At 34.7% G+C, this 25172-nt stretch overlaps 1 protein-coding gene across 2 annotated transcripts in view; it reads left to right on the plus strand.

Moving 5' to 3' along the window:
• The window catches only part of LOC138305481 (NAD(P)H-hydrate epimerase-like), a 125675-nt gene that overhangs the window by 63014 nt on the left and 37489 nt on the right, over positions 1 to 25172 (plus strand). For both annotated transcript variants that reach the window (XM_069245720.1, XM_069245719.1), the window contains exon 3: positions 21424 to 21532. In XM_069245720.1, coding sequence (XP_069101821.1) covers positions 21424 to 21532 — 109 coding nt within the window. The remainder of the gene's footprint in view (positions 1 to 21423; positions 21533 to 25172) is intronic.

Here is a 25172-nt window from a genome sequence, read left to right on the forward strand (position 1 = left end):
TATACACACAACCACATTTCCTATCATACGCATCCGAGTTCCTGTCCTTCTTTTCATTTCTCAAATAAGATAGCGTTTTTCCGGGTACTCCGACTTTCTTCTGCCAATAAAACTGTCTTTGTAAAGATATTAAACTAATTTAACCAAACATTAGCAGGTCATGGGACCGAGCATATTCAAGCATAGACCGAATAATCTGTCTCTTAAAATGAGCTCCTTTTCATTTTGTTGTCGTTTATTGATACGATCATTTTAGAAAAAATGAGCGTATCAATAAACGACAACAAAAATTTCTAAAATAAGCGTATCAATAAACGACAACAAAAATTTCTAAAATAAGCGTATCAATAAACGACAACAAACATTTCTAAAATGAGCGTATCAATAAACGACAACAAAAATTTCTAAAATAAGCGTATCAATAAACGACAACAAAAATTTCTAAAATAAGCGTATCAATAAACGACAACAAAAATTTCTTAAATAAGCGTATCAATAAACGACAACAAAAATTTCTAAAATAAGCGTATCAATAAACGACAACAAAAATTTCTAAAATAAGCGTATCAATAAACGACAACAAAAATTTCTAAAATAAGCGTATCAATAAACGACAACAAAAATTTCTAAAATAAGCGTATCAATAAACGACAACAAAAATTTCTAAAATAAGCGTATCAATAAACGACAACAAAAATTTCTAAAATAAGCGTATCAATAAACGACAACAAAAATTTCTAAAATAAGCGTATCAATAAACGACAACAAAAATTTCTAAAATAAGCGTATCAATAAACGACAACAAAAATTTCTAAAATAAGCGTATCAATAAACGACAACAAAAAAACAATGAACTCATTGTAAGAGACAGATTATTCGGTCTAATTAAAGCATTTTATACTTTTGCATGTGTGCCTTAGCTTCTTACACGCCTAATCTATTAAAGTTTGTGTTACAGTAATGAGTTTGAGAACTAATGGATCATATTGATTGGCATAAAACTCGATAACTCGAGTTGAAAAAAGTAAATAAGGCCTACTATGAAAGGTAACATGGTATAAGGATGACGCCAAATCCCAACATCTATTGTGCTGGATAACAAATCTACCTTAAACGATAAAAGATAAAGAGTCTAGCTTAAATCGTGTAATTCTGACTTGGTCTATGAAGAAACCTCCAACTTGCTCGATATTGACTATGACAACATAAAACATGGGATATTACAGACGACCCCAACAAATCCGAGAAAGCAATTACATTTGTTGGAGATTCCAAAGAAAATGGTTAATGTTTATTTCTAGAACTTACATATTTATATGCAAAACTCATCAACTCTATACAAATGGGTAATGCTTGATTACCCATCAAAATCTAGAAACATCGGTCGCCCCATTACATAATTATACCTTAATAGTCGGTTTACTGACCCGTGTATGCTTAATAAACGTAGATATCTCCCTCATGATGGGTCCATAATTGTAGAATTACTGTTGTTACGAATGTCTGGGAGGCTAATCTCTTAGATGACCATTCCATTCCCCTATGATAACGTTTTTACTTCCGCTATTCAGTCTTAGTGATCTTGGGACTAGTTGGATGTACGTGGGTTATAGAAGATTGATACGAGACCTAACGGACCACGGTAATATCGCCAATTGTATTGAATTAAAGATACATCAGAAACGTGCATCTGGCTACTGAATGAACGAGTGGTGTAATCACTTAATGAAAGGTCATCACTATCGGATCGTATCGTATTTGTAGCTATTAAATACCCGGGTAAAGTCAGGCCTTTTATATAATGTCGTCTCGGTCTACCTGAGCAATTGGTATTTGGAATTCATTCGAATGTAGGCCACTTTTTGCACTTAATAATTGTAAATAGCTCAATTTTGCTTGTAATGGGATTTGGATTGCCTAAAAGTTTGGTTATCGTATAACGCCTTACATTGGCTGATACAACGGCGCAATGATTTCATAAAAACGAGAAATGATTGTCATTGGGTTTGATTACATTATAAGAACTACATTGAAAGCATACCACAAACAATCATTCGCATTCTGTTTACAGTACATTCCGATTTTTGTGTTAATACATGAAAATATCAATTCAAGTTTATTTTTAGTGGACATATTTCATATTTGATAACTAAATGTATCCCGAAACTAGATCGCGAGAACTCTTCTCTAAACAACATACGAATATGTTACATACAAACTGCTGTTTTCTACTGTAATAAAAAACAAACTAAGTGTTATTACAAATACTTTGTCACTACCTCTCATTAAATATTTATACAATTTAATTTTGTAGTTAAATGCAAAAAGATTAAAACCACAAAAAAAATTTAAAAAAATCTGGAAATGTCCCACTTTGCATCAAAACTAAGCTGATGTTAAATTGTTTCTGAGTGTTAAAAAAGAAGAAGGAAAAAAACCCCGGACTTACCAGCCACATAACTCATCAATTCAAAAGTATCCGGACCTTAAAGACGTTTAAACATATATTCGTGACTTGGTGTAATAGGTTAAAACAAAAACAAAGCGCGTGTTGTGCTAATTTCACAAGCGCCTCGAGTGAAACGACAAGGTCTATCAACTACGCGACAAACCGGAAAACAAACACCTTTCGGATGGAAAACATTTTAGCCTGCAACGATTTTTTCCTCTCATTAGGGATTAATGATGCAATTATGTTGTGGTCTCGTTAACAGCTGGAACATGCGGATGTCTTGGAGGACTACTCTAGTGTGTTTAGCTGTGGAGAACAAGCTCTTTTATAAAATCTTAATTGTGCATTGAACGTTGTAAATATGGTCAAGTGTCTTAGGATATCTGTGATGATGATGATGATGGTGGTGATGGTGATGATGATGATGATGATGATGATGGTGGTGGTGATGGTGGTGGTGGTGGTGGTGGTGGTGATGGTGGTGGTGGTGTGATGATGATGATGATGATGATGATGATGATGATGATGATGATGATGATGATGATGATGATGATGATGATGATGATGATGATGATGTGGTGTGGTGATGATAATGATAATGATGATGATGATGGTGATAATGATGATGGCAGTGATGTTAAGAATGATGATGATGATGAAGATGTTGTTGTTGACGATGATGATAATGATGATGATGATGATGATGATGATGATGATGATGATGATGATGATGATGATCGCGATGGCAGTGGGCGTGATGATGATAATATCTTGAAATCGTCCAAAAACACAGATTATGAAAAAAATGGCAGCGAAATGAATTATGACTTATCCGTAAATTATTGCGATCTCTCTCAGATAAGCTGAATAAGTATCACCACTTACCTAAAGTACCGGCAAACCTTGATATTTATCTTTATGACGGCATGGTTCGAACCAATGTCATTTTCGGCTATATATAGCTTATCCGATTCAATAACGAATGTTGCACTCTTTACCCCGCATAGTACGGGCGATTGACGTTGTCTATCATTAGATTTAAAGCACTGAAAGGGAAAGGAAATTATATTGAGAACAAACAGGTTTAGAAGTGCACGACATGGAAAAAAAACTTCATACCTTTCCTTCCGTGAATTGAATACTTTAAGCGTCTGACATTCAGTCTTCTTCTGATGTCGAGTTGGCGGCTAACGTGAGGTCACTGATCAAAACCTATGTTAACAGAGTATCTAAGGAATCCCCGCCATTTTTTATACCTGGTACAGTTTTATGAAGGGAGATATTTAACTCAAATCGCCTACAGGAAAACATTTCAAAGGCGAACTTTCCCCTTAGCTATTCTGATGCTATTCTATGGGGAATCTAACTAGGTGTATTCCTTTAAGTTAGAGAATGTTCTTCCCCGCTCTGGAAATTGGGTCTAGGGGAATTGTTAAAAGCTTAAAAGTATCAATATCAAATATTGCATAAGGTAGGGAAAGAAGATTTTGAGAAAGGAAATTTCCATAACTTCTGTAATGCTTTTTTTTAAATGTCCTTATATAAATGAAAGAACATTGATAGGACAGAACGCTAACATTGTAAAAGGGCATAGGTTTGCAGTATAATGTTCTAAAGCAACGGTGACAAAAGTTGATTAAGTAAATTAATAAATACGACATGGTTCAATATTTCTGATTCTGGGGTTAATTAATCTTTCAATGTCTTTTTTTAAACGTTCTTATGGTAATTGTCCAAGTGATTAGAGTATAATATGTAATAAATATTGAAGAGTCCAATAGCTTATTGAATTGTTCCGTTCCTCAACAGCTTTCCGGCGATATATCCAACTGTCTAAGTATTACTTTATAATATTGTTATTTTAATAACATGACATTTTCCTGTTTATGCGCCTTTTTTTTCTTTTCGGCTGAACGAATGCGCCCTTAGATACTACACGTGTTATGCACGAACGCACCCACTCTTAATGACTTTTTTCTGTTGTTATGACATTTAAAGGGTAAATTTTTTCCTTCTTTGGGTTGTGAATTTGTAATCGATTTCAGTTGTATGGCTGTGTATCGTGGTGCTGTGATCTTGATGTATCCATTTCAAAGTTAATGAGCCGAAAGAAAAATAAATCCTTAGTTGATTTACATCACATGAACATTATATTTTGAATAGAAAAGCTGTTCACAGTAAATAAACGGACTAGTAACAGCTGATCTAACATATCAATTTCACAATTACGTCATGGTTTGATCAACCATGTGTATTTCATTGATGTTTGTTAACAACTATTCCGTCTTTGAATACGACAGAGTTAGCTCCCTTGCGGGTAGGTATCCATTACGGCGTCATTATATTTTGAACACAATTCACGTCGTGTTCTCTGATTAATAGGACATTACGCTCGCATACAAAGGACGTCACAATCAATACACAATAAAATGTACCTACCAGTAAGGGCAGATAACTCTGTGATAAGTAAATACAGAATATATATAATGGATACTGAACTGGTACTGAACAAACAAATGGCCCTACTTTTATATGTCTGTCGACATTTGTTTTACTAGCGTATTTTGATGATATCCATTTCTGTGCTTTGATCTATGTTCATCATCAATGCATGATTATTTGGATTTTTTATCTTTAAATTGACAGCTTGCTGCACATTGTTTTGGTTACTATTTGATAAATGAATAATTGAATAGAATTATTCTTGTTTGTGGTAAAAGAAACGCAATAGCGTAAGGTTAGTGCATGCCATTGTCCAAGAAGGCCTCATGCTCACAAATATGAGGGTAAGGTCAGTATTTGGATGTAAAAAGACCATTTGACCACTAAAACGCTACTTATAGATAATCAAACGCCATAACCATTCAGCCACCAGGTGGGGTGGGTAGTGGTTGGTATTACTATCTAACAGAGTTACTCCCCTTTGATTATCAACAAAGGGGTGTAACTCCAGTATATCATATTCGGTGGTTGGAGGCTAGTGGCAGATTGACAGACTCCTTTTAAAATATCTCAGCATTGACGACCAAAGATGGAGTGACGTCAGTCGATCATCAAGCTCCGTTTATCAAATTAAAGACATCAGTCGACAGTTACATATATGGTAATATGACAACTTAAACGGAGCAGTCTAGGCCGTCATGTGTTTTACTTCACACGACCTATGGCCGCTATATCGATTTACAGAATAGAAGCAATCGAGTAAGGATATATTATATGGATAAGAAATCGTACTTTGACAAAAGGAATAAATCACCATCAAATCACTTATAATGAAAACTGTACGTATACGCTCGCCCTCATAATGGAACGCAAACCATAATGTCAACCTCGCACTTCTGGTTATGTGCAATATTTCATCTCAAGTTTTAAACGATAAATGATTGAAAATATTTACGCGTAGATTTGTAGATTGAACAATGTACATTACAATCAAAACCAATTTTCTTTTCTGAATTTCAATATTGTTTCTTAAGGCACAATGTATCATTAACGCATTTCACCATAATCTCCTACTTTGGATTCCAAACATACGTGGAACAGTTCCAAGCCTTGGGTCAGTGTTTCTCTCCATTTACGTCGACTTCTTCCACGTGTAAAACCATACACGTTCTGCAATAACCCTGGATGTTAATTGAGTATTCAACAAACATGGAATTAATCACAAGTACTGCTGTCTCAACTTGTACATTTGAAAATATTTCTAAAAAAAATATCGCTTGTGACGCCGTCTTCTCTAGAAATGACCCAATTCTTTTCTTGGAAAAGTGCCAATTGTTATACAGTTCACTTATCTTATGGGTTCAGGAACATTTATGCACCACTATCTCATTTACCCATCAAACACATTTGGACTCTTTCTGTTCAGAGACCGGAAGAGTCCACTTTCAAACTAAAGGGACAAATGAGTTAAATTTAAGCTGTGGCATCGCTTTCCATACCATCGATTACATGTAACGCTTTTTCTCTGTAAAATATCAAAAGTTATTCCTCACAGGCTTCTCAGTAGCAACTGGTGAAACAGTTTGATATTGATCTATTGAAGTTTGGATGTTTGGTCCGATGTGACAATTGATTTAAGACTTATTTTGAATTTTCGTTTGCCAATTCTGGTAATTTAGTCAGTCCTCAGTAACAGATGTGCCGTCCCATTTGACCAATCAGATGCCATGTTGTTATCCCACCGATGGTGAATTACCCGGAATTTATTTGATTGGTCAAAGGATACGATATGTTCTTGTATTGAATAACTATCCACATGATGTTAGTTTTGATATCAGGCGTCCGCCCGGAGATGCTGAAGATGACGTCATGGTGAACGTGACGTCATCTTTAACATAGGTTATGTCGGAAAAACATGGGTTTCAGCAGTAGTATTGCAAAACAAATACAAATCATATAAAGTTATCATATTCACTTGAATCCCCGTGGATGTCGTCAGAATGGAACTCGATCCGCCTTTGAAGTGTAGTCACTATTACAGGCAATTTACCTAATGGCCCTTCAACTGTGGGTAAGTCTTCTGAAATACCACCGAAGGTATTACCTTACTGCTCCTACAATGAGAGTGACTGTTATGTCAGAACGTTCCTCGTAAATAGAATGTCAAGTTGTCCGTTTTTATCGATCCGCTTCTCTAACGGGAAGTCTCCATCTCTATAACGGTCCACTAATCTCTAGGTCAATCAGCCATGATGTTTCTTCAATAGTAACGTCACTTATGATGTGGCGTCTTATATCATCAGAGCCTAACTTGTTGTCTATTTTATTAATTTAATCTCACCAACAAATCGATGGGTCTTCAATTTGAATTTACGGTATCTTTTTGAAGCAGTATAAGAATTTAAGCATCAAAATTAGTTCTATATGAAAAACATTGAAACTTGTTGAAATATAAGATTTTATGAAAATATTCATAATACAAAACGAAATTATGATATATTGATTTTATGTTTTAAGTTAAACTTTTTTTCCAATACACAGATTATAATTTACCTATTTCATTGAAAGCAGAACTAACCTTATCACAAAAGTTTTCCGTCAACCATCAATATAATAATTTATGACGTCACAAGTAGTCTTGACGTCATAATCAATAATGACTTAGTATGATTGTCTCTGTTGACGGAAACGTCATATTAGAACCGCATTTCTACTGTTATTTATGGAGACGAAATTAAAAAAGTGTTACTTATAAAGTTAAACCTGTGTATAAAGGACACCCAGGGGACAAGGCTAAAGTGTCCTTTATAGAGAGGTGTCCTTTATATAGAGGTCAGTGTTTTGACGAGTTATGTCCCCTGAGCGGTTCAACCTAAGCAATCTTTCCATACACAAATGCATGTATTTGTCTCATTTTCTTTTCATTTGGTTCATTTTGGTATAAATGAATAGTAACATAATTATTATTTAAAGATGATCCACCGCCGACAGAGCATAAATTATATTCATCATTTGAACAATAATTAGTGTTTAACCGTGTATACATAAGTCTAATTAACACAGAAAATAATATAAAATAATTTATTTTGCCTTTGGGTCATGCGTAATCAGTACTTCATTCCATATAGGATATAATGCCACGGAATTTTTTCGGGATGCAATTTATTATTTTTTTTTAATATTTTTACCTTGAAGTAAAATTAGAATCTCAAACTTTTCAACGGCGGTAATGGTGTAAATTAAGTATCTTTTGTAACTGAAGAAAAATACTAAATCGTCTGCTGCTGTTTTTGATAGTGAAAAAATACCGTTCGTCAGCGGTGGAGCATCTTTAAAGGAATATGTACAGTATATTTATATTTTTCATTTCAATCAAATCATAAAAAATGAATCTGAAACAAATATTTGATAAATTGTATCGACAATGTTGGGGAATCCTAGCACTGTCCGTTATGGACAGATTTTCGCTATATAGAGGTGTCCGCTATTGCAGGTTTGACTGTATTTCAATTAATAACAGTTAAATGATCAATAGAATCTTACACTCGTTTCCATGTAGTATTGAATTGACCAAATACGTTAAAAAATTTGATATGCCTCTCGCCTTAATACTCCTGGGATATTAAAGCATTGAACCAGTTTGATAGATTTCATATCACATAGCCATTCATGTAAGATCCTCTATTTTAAAAGTAAACTGGTCAAGGTTAAATTATTTATTTTGCTATTAGCCTAGTCTACTAAATATACAAACCTTGCGACCAGATCACCGTATTTCGCTTAGTGCCCCGTTCATTAAGATACTCATACACAAAGAAAAAAACAACCTTGTCTTCCCTTTCAATAAGCAGCTTTAATGTTTCGTACCATCATCAGGATGATTGTACACTGGTGACAGAGACATGCGTTCGTCAGCCACAATGAACTATTCAGACACGACAACATATCGCCATAGGCCGTAATATCGCCTTCCTACATTGTTCCGTTCTTTATTACATTGTGTTTTCGCGGTATAAATACCTATTGATCACATATATAAGAGTCGATTCCGGTGTCTAGGATTAATTTCTCTTATGCTGATTAATTTCTCTTATGCTGATTAATTTCTCTTATGCTGATTAATTTCTCTTTGGCTGATGGAATTCTCCTTGATAGTGATTGTAACATTTCACGACCGTCTGTGTTGAATGTTGTTAAACTCCTTAATACTTGTCAAAGAATCGACACTTACCCAAAAAGTTATAAAAACCATCGACTTTGCATACAAAGATACAAATACATGAAAAAGAAAATGATAATTATTTAAAAGAAAAGAGAAAGTGAGTATCGTTTGATAATTTACACAAAAACATTTTGAACTTTTATTTTGACACAACTTTGACTTTATGTATGAGTTAATTTTGCGTGAAATCTGATTATCGAGTTATGGCATGGTAAAGCCGGAGTTTCCAACGCAAAACTTTTTATCTTTCAGCTGTTAATGAAATTAAAGTATTTAACGAATACAAAATGACGTTTTTACGTCTATACACGGCAAGAGGGCTTGTATTCAGTAATAGATACCTGACCTAATCATAACATTAAGGTTGAGGTATTGTAAATGAGGACATGTTTTATTTTGAACTTTGATTCTATGTATTGCAATGCATTGTGTTAACCATATGTGATGTTGTGACGATTGATTAATTAAAATCTTTTCACCGTTTTTGGTGAGAAAGAATAAACTCAAAGTATTCTGACGTTGTTTAACATGAGACTTGCCGAGTATACGTAGCTTGTCTTTATTCTAGTTTGGGACACACAAAACATTTGACCCGAGAAAAAATGGCGGATACCCTATCAGGAGTAAGAGAAAACCTGAAATTGTTGAGAAAATATCTTATTTAAATGATGTTTATTGAAGAGCGGCTCGGGGCCATTAAATGTAAATGTAAATTGAATTCCTGGTTTCGGTTACGAAGTCGGAAGCTAGCAATTGTTAAAGAGATTTTGGTCTGCCTTCTCCAATATCTAGATGCGACGTTCTTGCAGTTGACGTCATTCTTCTTGTTTGTAACTTGAACATTATAGCTACTTTCCTTGCAATGATTAATGCCTTGTACCGCGACAACTACTCCTGACGATGAGAGGTTTCTGTAAAATAACATCATGGTTTACTAGCAATCCCGTCGTCAATCATACACAAACACAACCAGCTATACCAATTTCTTATACAAATACCCCGGCCGCTCGGTCAATACAACAAATCCTAGTCTATATTGTCTCATTAAACAAAACCATGCCTCTTTTGTGTAAACAATCTAATTTGGATTTCAAGTCAATCCGTCGTTTTTTGTATTGCAAATATCATTGGATTACACGTGAACAAATTACGTTGTCCTTTTGTGAGGTTGTAGATTTTCACTGTAAGTGATTACTGTGTTCTGTAGCAACGATTTGCCGTCCAATATAGTTCTATTTGCCGACACTGTGGCGGCTTCTGCAATTTCCAAAGAACATCTTGGCTGTGTCAAACATCTTCTTTGTGAAAGCAGATTTTCTTGTAGTTTATTTTCATCAGTTTTCATATTTTATAAAGTCAATATTTTTCGATTACAGTGACATGATTGAGTCACGCAAAATTCATCATTTAGATATTCGTGATTTATGTTTTATCTGTTTCTTCCTTGTTATAACAAATTGATACCCAATATTGAGTTATATATGGTTTATGTATGACGTTTCTGTTCCTTGTTATTACAAATTGATGCCTGATATTAAATTTAATAACTGTTTGCTTAAAATACCAGTCGAGGGTAACATTATATTGACAGACATCTTGCTGACAAATTATTGGCTATTTTGACGACTTAATCACGTATGTTTACCGTTAACTAAGAACTGATTCATAATTCTTTACAATAACTGATATTGTCTAGTCGGAGAAACAATTTTTGGTGGGATTTCTGAGAAACCGACATGGAACTATTTCAAGCTCCAATACTTTATCATTATGCCGATTCACCATAGTAACCTTTTCTGACGGAATTCTTTACATTGACTCATTTAAAGATGTACTAACCAGATTTATTAATGAGAATTGTATTTGCAATGACACAAAATTCGCTTGTTTTTTAATGAAAATCTTTCATTGATTTACGATTTGTTTTAAACAATTGACATTGGTTCATATAAGTAACCTATTTTGTCAGATTAGTAAAAAAAATACAGTGACTCAGTTAAAGATATACTAACAAGACTATTAATCAATACCTAAGAATATATCTACATTTAATTCTTATTCTTCACAATCTCTCCTTTCTAGTTCATCCCATTATCCCTTCTTTCCTTCCCAATTCTTTGTTCTTTATTTTATTTTTTCTCTCCCCCTCCCTCTCTATCAAAAAACTCAAACAAAGTAATTATACCAATGAATGAAAGAATGGCAGAGTGAAAGATGTGCATGGAAGATAGCTATATTAATATTTCATGATTATGTAATAAATGTAAAATTGATATATTGTTTGACAAAAAATGAAAAATTATAAATAAAAAAGACTATTAATCAGTATGGTTATTGCTGTTACACATTATTTGATTTAACTTGTTAAAAGTTGAAACCTGTTTTTTATCTACTGTTGGCCTAAGCTGATTCTGCCTCACTAGAGAAACCTGGAGCCATTTCACGTTCTGCAAATAACATAGCACATTACTATACACAGCAACATCATTCCAATCCTGGTTTTATTTGACGAATTCTAGGTGTCGATAAACCGTCTTGTTTTAATACCAGCGATAACGACCAAGCTCTCTTGATAATAATCGTTGTAGCAGTTATCGTTGTTGATACAAAGTCCGATTAACCGTTGATAGAATTTACCATAGCTGTCCACATGGTACTGGAAGTCCATTCGGAAACCCTCGGGAGTCATGACAGAATGATTTCTGTGTTTACTGTAATTCCATTTTGCGTCATAGCGGAAGATTATCGCAAACTAACTTTTTTACTGTTCGAGTGCTGGAAGGTAAAATATGGAATGAGGGTTGTCTTTGTAATTATTTCATTTTTTTGTCATCAGTAGTGATTGCTCAGGGAAGAAAACTCTTAGGGGTTGAAACGGCATAATAAGGTGATGATAGTAATACATGTATCACAAACCCTCAACCTCTTGTTTTCGCGTTCGAATTCCACGTGGGGATGTTGCTAGGTACTGACACGTGCGCAGCACTTCGGCTTTCGTAAAAAAGATTTGATTTGGTATTTAATATCCGATAGATTAGGTAATTTAGGAAGATTTGATAAGAATTGGATTAATTAGACAATATCGGGTTGATAAGACCGATTTCGGGTTAATAAGAACTATATCAGGTTACTAAGACTGATATCAGGTTACTATAATGAATGAGTGTGAGTGCTATTCGTATAAAATGCTCTGCCCTCCAAAAATTCTTTGTGTACGTAAAATATTGCTGAAAAGTTATGTCCAATACAACGTCTGGAAAATGAGTCAAAAGAAGTAGGTTTATAAATAATGTCAATTCAATAACAAGATATACATATTTCTGTGTTAAATGTTTATTTATAAATCAAATACATGTGTAACAGAAGGTCTGTAGGGTTTTGTATCTCATTATATCTCATTTTGTACCATACATTATGACAAACGCCACTAAAAGTCTAAGGGATAAAACTATGACTTTCTCAGTTGAAAATTCAATAAAATAAAAAAAAGATACCAAAAATTAATTTACAGAAGCTCCACCGCCGACAGACCATTAACAATAATTAACGATCTAATTAACATAAAAAACGATATTTAAAATAACTGCTTTAACTTTCGGTGGATGCGCAATTAGGACTTTATTAGTTATCGAGCATATAGTACCATAGAGTTTTTTTCGGGACGCAATTAATTATTTCTAGTATTTTCATCTTAAAATGAAATAAGAAGCTCTTAGTTTTTATTGGTGTTTTAAAGTAAATACATTTTTGTAACTGACGCAAATTCGTCTGCATCCTTTTTGACATAAAATACTATACGTCAGCGATATAGCATCTTTATAGACAAGAATTTTTATCAAATCAATTTTAAAGTCTAATGCACATGTTGTCTGGAAATCAGTATTTTAATGCAAAATGTCTACAGCTATCACACAACAACATGATGCAGATCTGTGATAAACATCCAATATGATACTTATCAGGGATATCTGAAATATCCTGTCGTGCCGACCAACCCGTTGTTATGACTCTATGTTGAGGTGGTTTAAGAATTTTCGCTGAACACGATGATATCCAAATTGCCAAATCTCACGCAATCTGTCAGATACATGAGCTGGTCACGAATTGTAATCTATTAACTTAATTGAAAGCTCTGTATCAAATGGTGATATTTCCTGTGTGTATCAAGGGATTCGATGTTTATGTACACGTGGTGGCAAAGTTACGTGGATAATAATCTACAATATTTTATCATGTTCCATAAACTATGATGTGATTGAGGAGTTTATGTAAAATACTGTAGAAGTAACAGAAGTCTCACTCCTCCTTGGCCCTTGCTGCTGCTGCTGCTGCTGCTGCTGCTCCTCCTCCTCCTCCTCCTCCTCCTCCTCCTCCTCATCATCATCATCATCATCATCATCATCATCATCATCATCATCATCATCATCATCATCATCATCATCATCATCATCATCATCATCATCATCATCATCATCATCATCATCATCATCATCATCATCATCATCATCATCATCATCATCATCATCATCATCATCACCAATCATCATCATCATCATCATCATCATCATCATCATCATCATCATCATCATCATCATCATCATCATCATCATCACCAATCATCATCATCATCATCATCATCATCATCATCATCATCATCATCATCATCATCATCATCATCATCATCATCATCATCATCATCATCATCATCATCAATCATCATCATCATCATCATCATCATCATCATCATCATCATCATCATCATCATCATCATCATCATCATCATCATCATCACCAATCATCATCATCATCATCATCATCATCATCATCATCATCACCAATCATCATCATCATCATCATCATCATCATCATCATCATCATCATCATCATCATCATCATCACCAATCAATCATCATCATCTTCTTCTTCTTTACGTCTTCTTCATTTTCCTTTTTCGTCTTAAATTTTGTCTTCATCACCATTATTACCATCATAATGAGTCATTATCATCATCATCATCATCGTCTCCTTCTTCAGTCAATCTGTTGAAGTAGTCAGATTGGCTGTTGATGTTGAAGAAGTCAGATTGGCTGTTGATGTTGAAGAAGTCGGATTGACTGTTGATGTTGAAGAAGTCAGATTGACTATTGATGTTGAAGAAGTCAGATTGACTGTTGATGTTGCAGAAGTCAGATTGACCATTGATGCTAAAGAAGTCAGATTGACAGTTGTTGATGTTGAAGAAGTCAGATTGAGTGTTGATGCTAAAGAAGTCAGATTGACTGTTGTTGATGTTGAAGAAGTCAGATTGGCTGTTGATGCTAAAGAAGTCAGATTGGCTGTTGATGCTAAAGAAGTCAGATTGACTGTTGATGTTGAAGAAGTCAGATTGACTATTGATGCTAAAGACGTTAGATTGACTGTTGATGCTGAAGAAGTCAGATTGACTATTGATGCTAAAGACGTTAGATTGACTGTTGATGCTGAAGAAGTCAGACTGACTATTGCTGTTGAAGAAGTCAGATTGACCATTGATGCTTAAGAAGTTAGATTGACTGTTGATGGTGAAGAAGTCCAGCCAACATAAAAATGATGTTACATTGATGACAATATTAAGGTGGTGTCATTTCAAGCAATAGTGCAACGTGTTTGTTTAATTGCTATTTGTGAATTTTGAACTATTTCCCCATAAACCTATTCAACTGCCTAGATATAGAGTAAAAACTTAATGACTTCTGTATAAAGACCGTGGCTCCGATTATACCACTTCCTGTTGGACTCAAATAACTTTCTACATTGCCGGTTTTGTATTGTTATTGGTGGTGACCATAGCCTATTTGGACCAAATCAACTAACCAAGTGTATGGAACAAAACCAAATTAAACGCGTTAAACATGGATTGTCCTATCTATACAAAACATGACAAAAATAACACGGGGAATGATGGCATTAGTAGAATGGTAGATAAAAATATCGTTATAGCAATACCTTTTATTTATATTAATATAAGGTCAATAGTAACATAGCGTATACTTCACATAAGGATAAATCAAATTTTTCATCATAATGAATTTGATCGTTTAATTTTTAAAAACCCAGCATGAATACTGGAATAACTATTATTCATATTAGATACTAAGATACGCATAATGTAGAACATGTACATTTGTATTTTTTAGATGTTTTTATAAAGCAGGATGAATCAAGTTCTGCTTCAGTGATCACTGTGAACCAATGTTCACACATCCATACGGTCTCACCATTGATGTTGTTGGGATATTGATGACGTTAACAGTAAACCCAGTGATGTCATAAGTGACGTCATAAATGATAAATGGACGAAATTACAACTTACAGACGTGAACGCTGCAAAAGACACGGAACGAAAAAAAATCATTAATACTTTACTGCTTTCAGCCATTTTAGATTTGCTTCATGAGACTGAAAGGCAAACTGCTATAAATTATTAATCTGTTCAATGACGTAAACATCATACCCGATGATGTCATACTTGATAAAAGGACGCAATTACAAATTACTTAAATGAACACGGCAAAAGAAACGGAACGAAAAAAACCGTTGATGCTTTACGGATTTCAGTAATTTTAGATTTATTTCTTGAGGCTGAAAGGCAAGCTGCTATACATTCTAGATTTGTTCAAGAATGTCAACATCAAACACAATGATTTCATAGTGGATAAATGGACGCAATTATAAAATACTGACGTGAACGCGTCAAAAGAAACGGAACGAAAAAAATATATCGTTCATGCTTTACTGATTTCAGCCATTTTAGATTTGTTTCTTGGGATTGAAAGGCAAACTGCTGTAAATTCCAGATGAGCACATGTAGCGTGATGCCGTGGATCTATATGTAAAACAGCCCGCCATTGCAGACATAAGCTCTAATCAGGCATCTTCCTCTGGTCAAAATTTCCGGTTGTTTTGTTTTAAAGTGAGAAACCAGGAGCACAATCCGGAAATTAATTTTCCGTCGATTGCTTCTTTGAGTAGATGGAGATAAGAGTCTTGAAGGATGAGAAAACGGCCTTCCTTATGCTCAACTTAGCAGACATATTCGCGATTGAAGGACCAATATCACCCTATCTGGGAGTGCATGTATGTCAAACAGCTTACAGTGTATTGTCTCCACGATTGTCAAGTATAACAACTTCTCCATAGCAATAAAACTTCCTTTTATCAATATTAAAAGTAATTAATGGTGGTGGATAATTTTCGCGAATTTTGATTATCTGTGAAATTCGCGAAATTGAATCGCTCACTGATATGTAGAGTAATGAGGTCAGATTATCTGGTTATATAGGGATCAATAGAATAGGGGATTATCAAAATAAGTATGTATCGTGGTCTAGTTACAAACAGTATAATTATGTATTAAAATTAAATCAATTTTATTACGTAATATATATTCAGTGGAAAAGGAAATCTGTATCCGGTTCTGGAATAGCAAGTGTGAATTACAGTAACTGTTCCATCCATTTTCGACGTTCATAAATTAAAGGTTAAGTTATTGGTATAAGAATAAAGGTAGTTAAAACATGGTCAACAACATAACATATCATAATGCCATACTCCACGCTGTAAACGTATATGTTTTTGATGTTCCTGATGCTAACTTTAATCTATGAGAAAACATTGATGAATGGCCAAGTAGAAAAAAATCCTTTCAATGTGTATTCTTAAAATGTATACTTGGAGTGTTTGACTACACAGTGACATGTTTTACTCATTCAGCCCTGTATTTCATAATGGACTGGTTTAATATTTGATTCAGAAGAGTCTAAATGTGTCTTCAGGGGTAACTTAAGAAATAGAAATTTCAAAATGAAAATGTTTTTAAGAATCTTTGCAATATTTTTAATGTTCATTTTTCGGGACGCCCATCACCGTTTTATTTTTGTTAGTTTTCATTGAGTTTGGTCATAATGATTATAATTTCCATTTCAACATTTGTATCGGTTTTGAATGTTTATTTGTATTTTTGAATAATTTTACACATGCAAATGGCGTTCTGTCTTTACCGATTTGGTGATTCATTCATGCGACCTTCGCGTGGTCAGCACGCGAGCGTCATATGTAATTTAAATCTAACCCAAGCGTGCAGAAGTGATTTAAAAGGAAAATGGATAGCTAATAATGAGTCTCCAAGGACCGTCTGGGGGAGCTCTGTAATGTACTTGGCGATGTTGGTCGCGTTGTATCCTGTACCAGACTTTTTATAATACATTTATGCAAGAGTTTATAAACACAATACAAAAACGTGCACTAACAATAGAGTAAATGTCTAGATATACCAGTAGAATGGACAGCTCACACAGGCCGTCATTCGGAAAAGTTCCCTTTTGTAAAGCAACGACGTTATAACTTATTCCCATACATAGTGGACTATCACTGCGCTGCGTTGTAAAACAGCAAAATAAACCTTCATTGGGAACAAAGGTTTATAGAGGGAATACGGTAAACTCATCCTCGTTTTAGCAAAATAACTTTTATTTATAATTTAAATAAAGAGTAGTGGGGTTTTAGCCAATCTGATTAGAATACAAATCCTTATAACCACTCCGTTCAATAGAGGATCTGACAACATTCCATAAGCGGTAATATTCGAATGACCTTTATGCCACTTGTAGTGCACATCGCATGCATTTTCTACACATTACTACATCGATTGAAAACGTCTTTTCGTCCCATTTTACATATACCTATAGCTTTGTTGTGCTATTTGGATGAGATGACTACACGAAAATATTTCTGACAGGTTTTTCAAACTATTTCTTCCCCTGAAATTAACATTGAAGATTCTGATGGTAGCAATATGATTGTTCGTTTCCAAACAAAGGTCACCCACCTGGATATGACCTCTAATGGGATGTTGCCAGATCCTCTATTGAACGTAGTGATAGGAAGGGTCTGTATTTTAATCAGATTGGGTTTATCCTTTAACCTTAGCTGTAATCACTAAACCGTGCATCACCTCTTCTGGCGTCATTAAATCATTGATGGAAAGGACAGTTTTATGACAAAGAGGTTTCCATTGATTCTGTTATATTGCATCTAATATACGTCTGTTCATGTGTCATTGCGGAGCTGTCTAATCAAGCCTTATCCGCTAATGGTGTCACGGAATCCAGGTTTGATCTGTACAATGTTACAATGTTTTGTCATTACGTAACAATAACATTACATTTATCTTTTATTTTCTTAATGGCAACCTTGTATATCTGTTAATGTTCATGTATCTGTCATTAGAACATTTCATCACGTGATATACATTCCTCGAGAATACTGTCATTAGAACATTTCATCACGTGATATACATTCCTCGCGAGGAATACTGTCATTAGAACATTTCATCACGTGATATACATTCCTCGCGAGGGATACTGTCATTAAAACATTTCATCACGTGATATACATTCCTCGCGAAAATACAGATAATTTTTTATCTTTGCAATCTTATGAAATTACGTAACAGTTAAGTCATGTTTTGTTTTTCGACATTTTATCATTGTCTGTTCGCTTGATGTTCGTTGATCTGCTATTAGAAATAGATCATGTGATATGAAATTCTCTTATCATAGAAAGTATTTAAGTTTTGATGTGCACGCGATATCTTGCCCTAAGCGTTTTTTCTGACTTCCTCAGTCGATCGGATGTTTGTCATCTACAGGAGCTACTGACTAATCAACAAGAACAGCTAATTGGCTGCTTATCAATACTGCTATAGAGAAAGCTGTATATAATGTACTTATGTTTGTCACCAACCACGAAGCCACTGGACTTTGTTCTCGATATGGAATTGTTTTCCCTTTGGTTTTCCTTAATCATCATATTAGTCTATGGAGACAATGCTTGTCAGGGTCAAAAGAGGACGGGTGACTCGGGGGGTACTGACGGTCCTTATCGTATAAGGACACGTACTCTTTGGCTCGTTAGCTGAAAACTAGCGGTCAGGTCCATCAAATAACGTGTGTTTTTTTCACACGTTATGTATTCAGTGAGGGTGTCTTGAGGCCATAACATATCAAGTCATCAATATATGGGTATTTTGTAGGCATAACAAATCGGGTTATTCATGGACGGGTGTCTTGTAGACATAACAAACCAGTGCATACATGGACAGGTGTCTTGTAGGCATAACAAATCAAGTAAAGGAGGCCGGATGTCATGTAGTAACAACAAATCAGGTCATCAATGAACATGTGCTAGTTGGCATATACAGTCAGTCAACACAAAGTGTTGTGCTATGTTCATTAACAAGCATATAAAGACTGGAAGGCATTAACATTCACTTCGTACGATGTTTTGTGAACACAGAAACGATGCACTGAATAGCGTTGGTTTTTCTTCTTCTTTATGTTAAGCCCACCATCATCAGATGGTGGGCTATTCAAATCGCCCTGCGTCCGTGGTCCGTCGTCCGTCGTCCATCGTCCGTCGTCCGTCCGTAAACAATGCTTGTTATCACTATTTCTTAAAAACTGCTGCAGGGATTTTGTTCAAACTTCACATGGAGGGTCCCCTTGGTCCATATTTGTGCCATACAGATTTTGAGGCTGATCGGAAAAACAAGATGGCCGCCAGGCAGCCATCTTTGATTTTGGCAGTTGAAGTTTGTTATCGATATTTCTTGAGAACTACTGAAGGGATTTTGTTCAAACTTCACATGGAGGTTACCCTTGGTCCTTAGTTGTGCCCTACAGATTTTGAGGCTGATCAGAAAAACAAAATGACCGCCAGGCAGCCATCTTTGATTTTGGCAGTTGAAGTTTGTTATCGATATTTCATGAGAACTACTGAAGGGATTTTGTTCAAACTTCACATGGAGGTTACCCTTGGTCCCTAGTTGTGCCATACAGATTTTGAGGCTGATCGGAAAAACAAGATGGCCGCCAGGCAGCCATCTTTGATTTTGGCAGTTGAAGTTTGTTATCGATATTTCTTGAGAACTACTGAAGGGATTTTGTTCACACTTCACATGGAGGGTACCCTTGGTCCCTAGTTGTGCCACACAGATTTTGAGGCTGATCGGAAAAACAAGATGGCCGCCAGGCAGCCATCTTTTATTTTGGCAGTTGAAGTTTGTTATCAATATTTCTTGAGAACTACTGAAGGGATTTTGTTCAAACTTCACATGGAGGGTACCCTTGGTCCCTAGTTGTGCCATACAGATTTTGAGGCTGATCGGAAAAACAGGATGGCCGCCAGGCGGCCATCTTGGATTTTGATAGTTAAGGTTTGATATCCCTATTTCTCAAAAAGTGCTGAAGGGATCTTTCTCAAATTTAATATGTAGGTTCCCCTAGGGCCCTTGTTGTGCATATTGCATTTTTGGACCAATCGGTGAACAAGATGGCCGCCAGGCCGCCATCTTGGATTTTGATAGTTAAAGTTTGTTATGGCTATTTCTCAGATAGTACTGAAGGGATCTGTCTCAAATTTCATATGTAGGTTCCCCTAGGGACCTAGTTGTGCATATTGCATTTTGGGACCGATCGGTCAACAAGATGGCCGCCAGGCAGCCATCTTGGATTTTGTTATTCAAAGTTTGTTATCGCTATTTCTCAGAAAGTACTGAAGGGATCTGTCTCAAAATTCATATGTAGGTTCCCCTAGGGCCCTAGTTTTGCATATTGTGATTTGGGACCGATCGGTCAACAAGATTGCTGCCAGGCAGCCATCTTGGATTTTTATATTCAAAGTTTGTTATCGCTATTTCTCAGAAAGTATTGAATGGATCTTTCTCAAATTTCACATGTAGGTTCCCCTAGGGCCCTAGTTGTGCATATTGTGATTTGGGACCGATTGATCAACAAGATGGCCGCCAAGGAGTCATCTTGGATTTTGATAGTTGAAGTTTGTTACCGCTATTTCTCAAAAGGTACTGAAGCGATCTGTCTCAAATTTTATATGTAGTATGTTTGAAAAAGTTTAAAAAGTAGAGAAAAGATCCATCTTTCCTTTGTCAGATATAGATCATTCTTTGGTGGGCGCCAAGATCCCTCTGGGATCTCTTGTTAAGTTAATTTCAGTTTTTATCCGAAGAAATCATCACTGTAAAAATGTTAAATGCAATGTAATATTTATATTGATTTGATCGTTTGCAAAAATGTTAAATGCACTAAACGTTTATACGTATCATGATTTTTTTTTTCATTTTGAGCTCTTGATTTGTAAAATTCAAACCTATAAAGTGTAACCTTTGATGATGACTGACATATGAAAAGCTCTTTGTAATGAATATGAAAATTACGGTAGATATTACTTTAATGCTTATCGTTTGTTACAGTCAAGATGAAGCTCAAAAGATTGACCAGGAACTGTTTGATGAATACCGGTTCAGCTTGGATCAGCTGATGGAACTCGCCGGATATAGCTGTGCCGTGGCAATAGCGAAGGTATATACTTTTTTAAAGAACATACATTCCCTGTTAACAGATCGATTTGATACATACAATTGAAAAAATAACACAAACAACTGCAAGAATTCAAACCCACATTAATTAATGAAATAAAAATAAAGCATACATAAAATCTATAGCTAAGAATTTCATTAACTATATTTTTTCTAACTTAGCTAGATGCAATTAATGAGTTTTAAGTTAAATAGGTGAACTCGTTGGTTTACACAAACATGTGAGATATAAGAAATACATGTATCTTCATAATGCAGACCTGTGAGGGTATTAAGATATATGTTGAAGTCAGAACCCTTCTTATATTGGAATCATCGTCCTGTTTCACACATTATTATCATTATGATGATTGAAATATGTTTTCTCGTGAAAAAGTTCACAAAAATCTTAATTTAATCAATCAGTTTCTTATTATCGTGACGTAAACCACATAATGTTAGATTGGATAGTCAGTATTAAGTATTCCGTTCCTATTCAAATTTTCTGCCAGTCACGGCACATATAACTTTAAGTATTCTGTTCCTATTCCTATTTTCGTCACGGAACATTATTTCCATTTGAATCCAACACTTCATATTTCCATATGTCTAGGACATTATCACTTATTTAGTCATTACACCTTGAAATTCATAATGGACTGGTCTAGTCTTTGATATAGAAGAGCCTAAATGTGTCTTCAGGGGTGAATAAGGTAATGGCCAATCACAAGAATACTGATTCTCTGTTAATTTTTTTTCTCCCGACAAAGTGCCCTCTAGTAAGTAGACACTCAAGATTTACATAAATAACCCTACGACTAGATCATTATCGTTACAGTGCAATGAATAAATTGTATTAGGTATTTCTATGAATATATGGGAAGAAATGACGTCTTCAGTCGGCGACATACACGCGTATTGACATAAAATGGTTCTTAGCGAGATAGGAGAAGACCATTGAAGAAATACTTTGAAGAAAAAATATCAAATGAAAATTAAAATAAAGCCTTCGGTTTTGTCAATAAATTGAAGCATTACATGGCCTAAAGAGACATTAATGCTCTAATTTCATATCTTAAAAATAAAACTTGGTGGCTTAATTACAGATTTCGTGTATACAATATTTCGGATCCGCGCGATTTTTCAGTATATTAATGAATAAATCAATACGCAATCAAGTTTGGTACTTATAATTGTGAATTCATATAATAAATTATCACTATTATTCGCGAAATATTTAAAATCGCGTTCAAGCTCCCCCTCGAAATTCCGCGAACATTGTTTTGAAGATGAAGTGATATATTAAGTAGAATGAAATGCATAATATAAAATGCAAAAATGGAAATTACATTATAGTGATCACGTTTGTTATTGATAAGGTTAAGCTTTTTGTGGACTTAGAAAACCAGCCTTGTAATATCGTTATGGCATTGTCTTATTTCGCTTACATTGATTCGATTTTGCATCTGAGGTCATGTACCCTCTATTGAATACTAGCTTGGCATTCGTTTTCAATTTGTTACTTTTTGTATGTTCTTCGTACGTTGACAACGATAATTATGAATTCATCACCATATTTCTAAAAACCTGCATCATGTCATCACATCACAGCAAATTCTTTTTAAAGTTGGTCATTAGGTGAGTTTGACCTACATTGCTATGTACTATTTAATCTCGTATTGGTAGCTTCATTTCGAACTCCCGAGAACTTTCATTGGTTCTATTGCCATACTGTATAGTTGTTAAATTTCGCGATGTAAAATTTCGCGATTTACTGTTTTCGCATTATTCACCAGGATTTATTTTCGCGAATTATCTTAGAAGTCTTTGAAAGTGTTATTCATACGACACGCTATAATATATAAAACCACGAATTTGATAAATTTGGCGAGGTATTAAACTTGGAATTTGGATAGATCCGCGAATTTAGCGAAATTTAAATTCCGCGAATATTAGCAACTCTACAGTATATGATATAAGCTGTTCCTGTAGTAGAAAACTTCCTACTGCAATTGATTATTGAAATGAGTTTGGAATGAAAATTTCCAAATCATGTTTCGTAATAAACCATGACAACCAGACTTTATGAGTCTACATCGCTAAATTACTTACGTGCAAAGCCAGACAATGATTTACATTTAATGAGGCCAATCTCCATTTTGATTAACCATTGACTCAGATTATTATATATATGTATTAACTTACTGTAATAGTTGCATGGATAGATGTTAAAATTATTTTCTAGATGTACGATGCTTTCTTTGTTGTTGCTTGAGATACCAACAGAGATATTCATATTACGTTTCAAAAAGATATTCTGATTTGAAAATTTAATATGATTATATTTAACGCTGTTTTTTCTTTTGTAAACGATCTAATAGATTGGATTGTAATGTGAAGAGAATTGATGACTAGATATAATTTTATATCAGTAGTCTGCAGAGAGCAGGCGTTATGACGTCATCTCCACTATTTATAGAACATCAAAGAAAGTGAATGTCAGCGTGACAATCCGTAACGAATACTAAAGAGATACAAAGAAAAGATTTCACAGGACAGCTTTATTTCAAAGGAATTGAAAAAAAAAATCATAGCTACTCGCCGTGTCACGTCACGAAAAATAATTCGATTCGTTTGTAAGGTTTCACACCATGATCAAAGAGGTTCGATTTTACTTAAATTGAATTAGACCAACTCACTTTTTTTTCTTTACTTTTGATGAAAAAGGAGAAAATTACTTTAAAAGTCTAAAAGTGTTTGAAGCGAAATAGATGCTTTGAATTGAATAGACATCATTGGGTAATTTGGTTTCGACATAGTATGTATACTCTGAAAACGTAAAATACATCGACATATGGTTTCACGTTTTCAATTCCACAGAGCGATTTCGGCATGATACAGTGTCGTAACTATCAGTCAATAAAGTTTATATGTAAACGTGATTTAAACATTTTGGTGATAATTTTACTTTGTTTTTCCCAATATACGCTAAAATTATTTGCGTGAAAAATAAATTTGCTGGCAGTATATAGTGAATAGTTGTCCTGAAATGATTTGCTATCGCCAAAACAGAAACCAATTGCAATTTCGATTGGGTTTTAAACAACGTCCTACCAACAGATTACCATTTAAGAACTTACTACTCTGCACTCGAAGCGTTCTATAAACTAACTTATTCTCGTGGCGCAACAATTCCGCATTTTCATACCTAACGCCATCTATGGCGATATGATTTCGCAATTTACAGGTAAAAAGGCTTAATTCACTTCCAGTTGAACCATGCTCAAGGCGATTTATGTTTGCGATTTCCAATTACCGGTGGAATGAAAACACACACACACAAAAAATTCATAGTATGGGTTTGATGAATGCGTGCTTTATATTTGTGTTGGTATTCCAGGAGATTGATTGGTTGAATATTGGGTGTTTATTGTCAGGAGTTATATTCCAGTGGCTATTATCAATCTTGTTTTATCCACCCCTGGACAATGTTGTAGCAAAACTGAAGGCTCTATGTGCATCAGTAGATGAAACAGATAGGTACACTGCATGGCGTTTTTTGGGCTTCGTTTTCTGTAATTTCAAAAGGAAGTCTCGGTATAGGTCTGTGATTGGTCAGTATTTGTCTCCTGAATTATTGTGCT

The sequence above is a fragment of the Argopecten irradians genome, chromosome 13 (assembly GCF_041381155.1).
Source record: "Argopecten irradians isolate NY chromosome 13, Ai_NY, whole genome shotgun sequence".
NCBI lineage: Eukaryota > Metazoa > Mollusca > Bivalvia > Pectinida > Pectinidae > Argopecten > Argopecten irradians.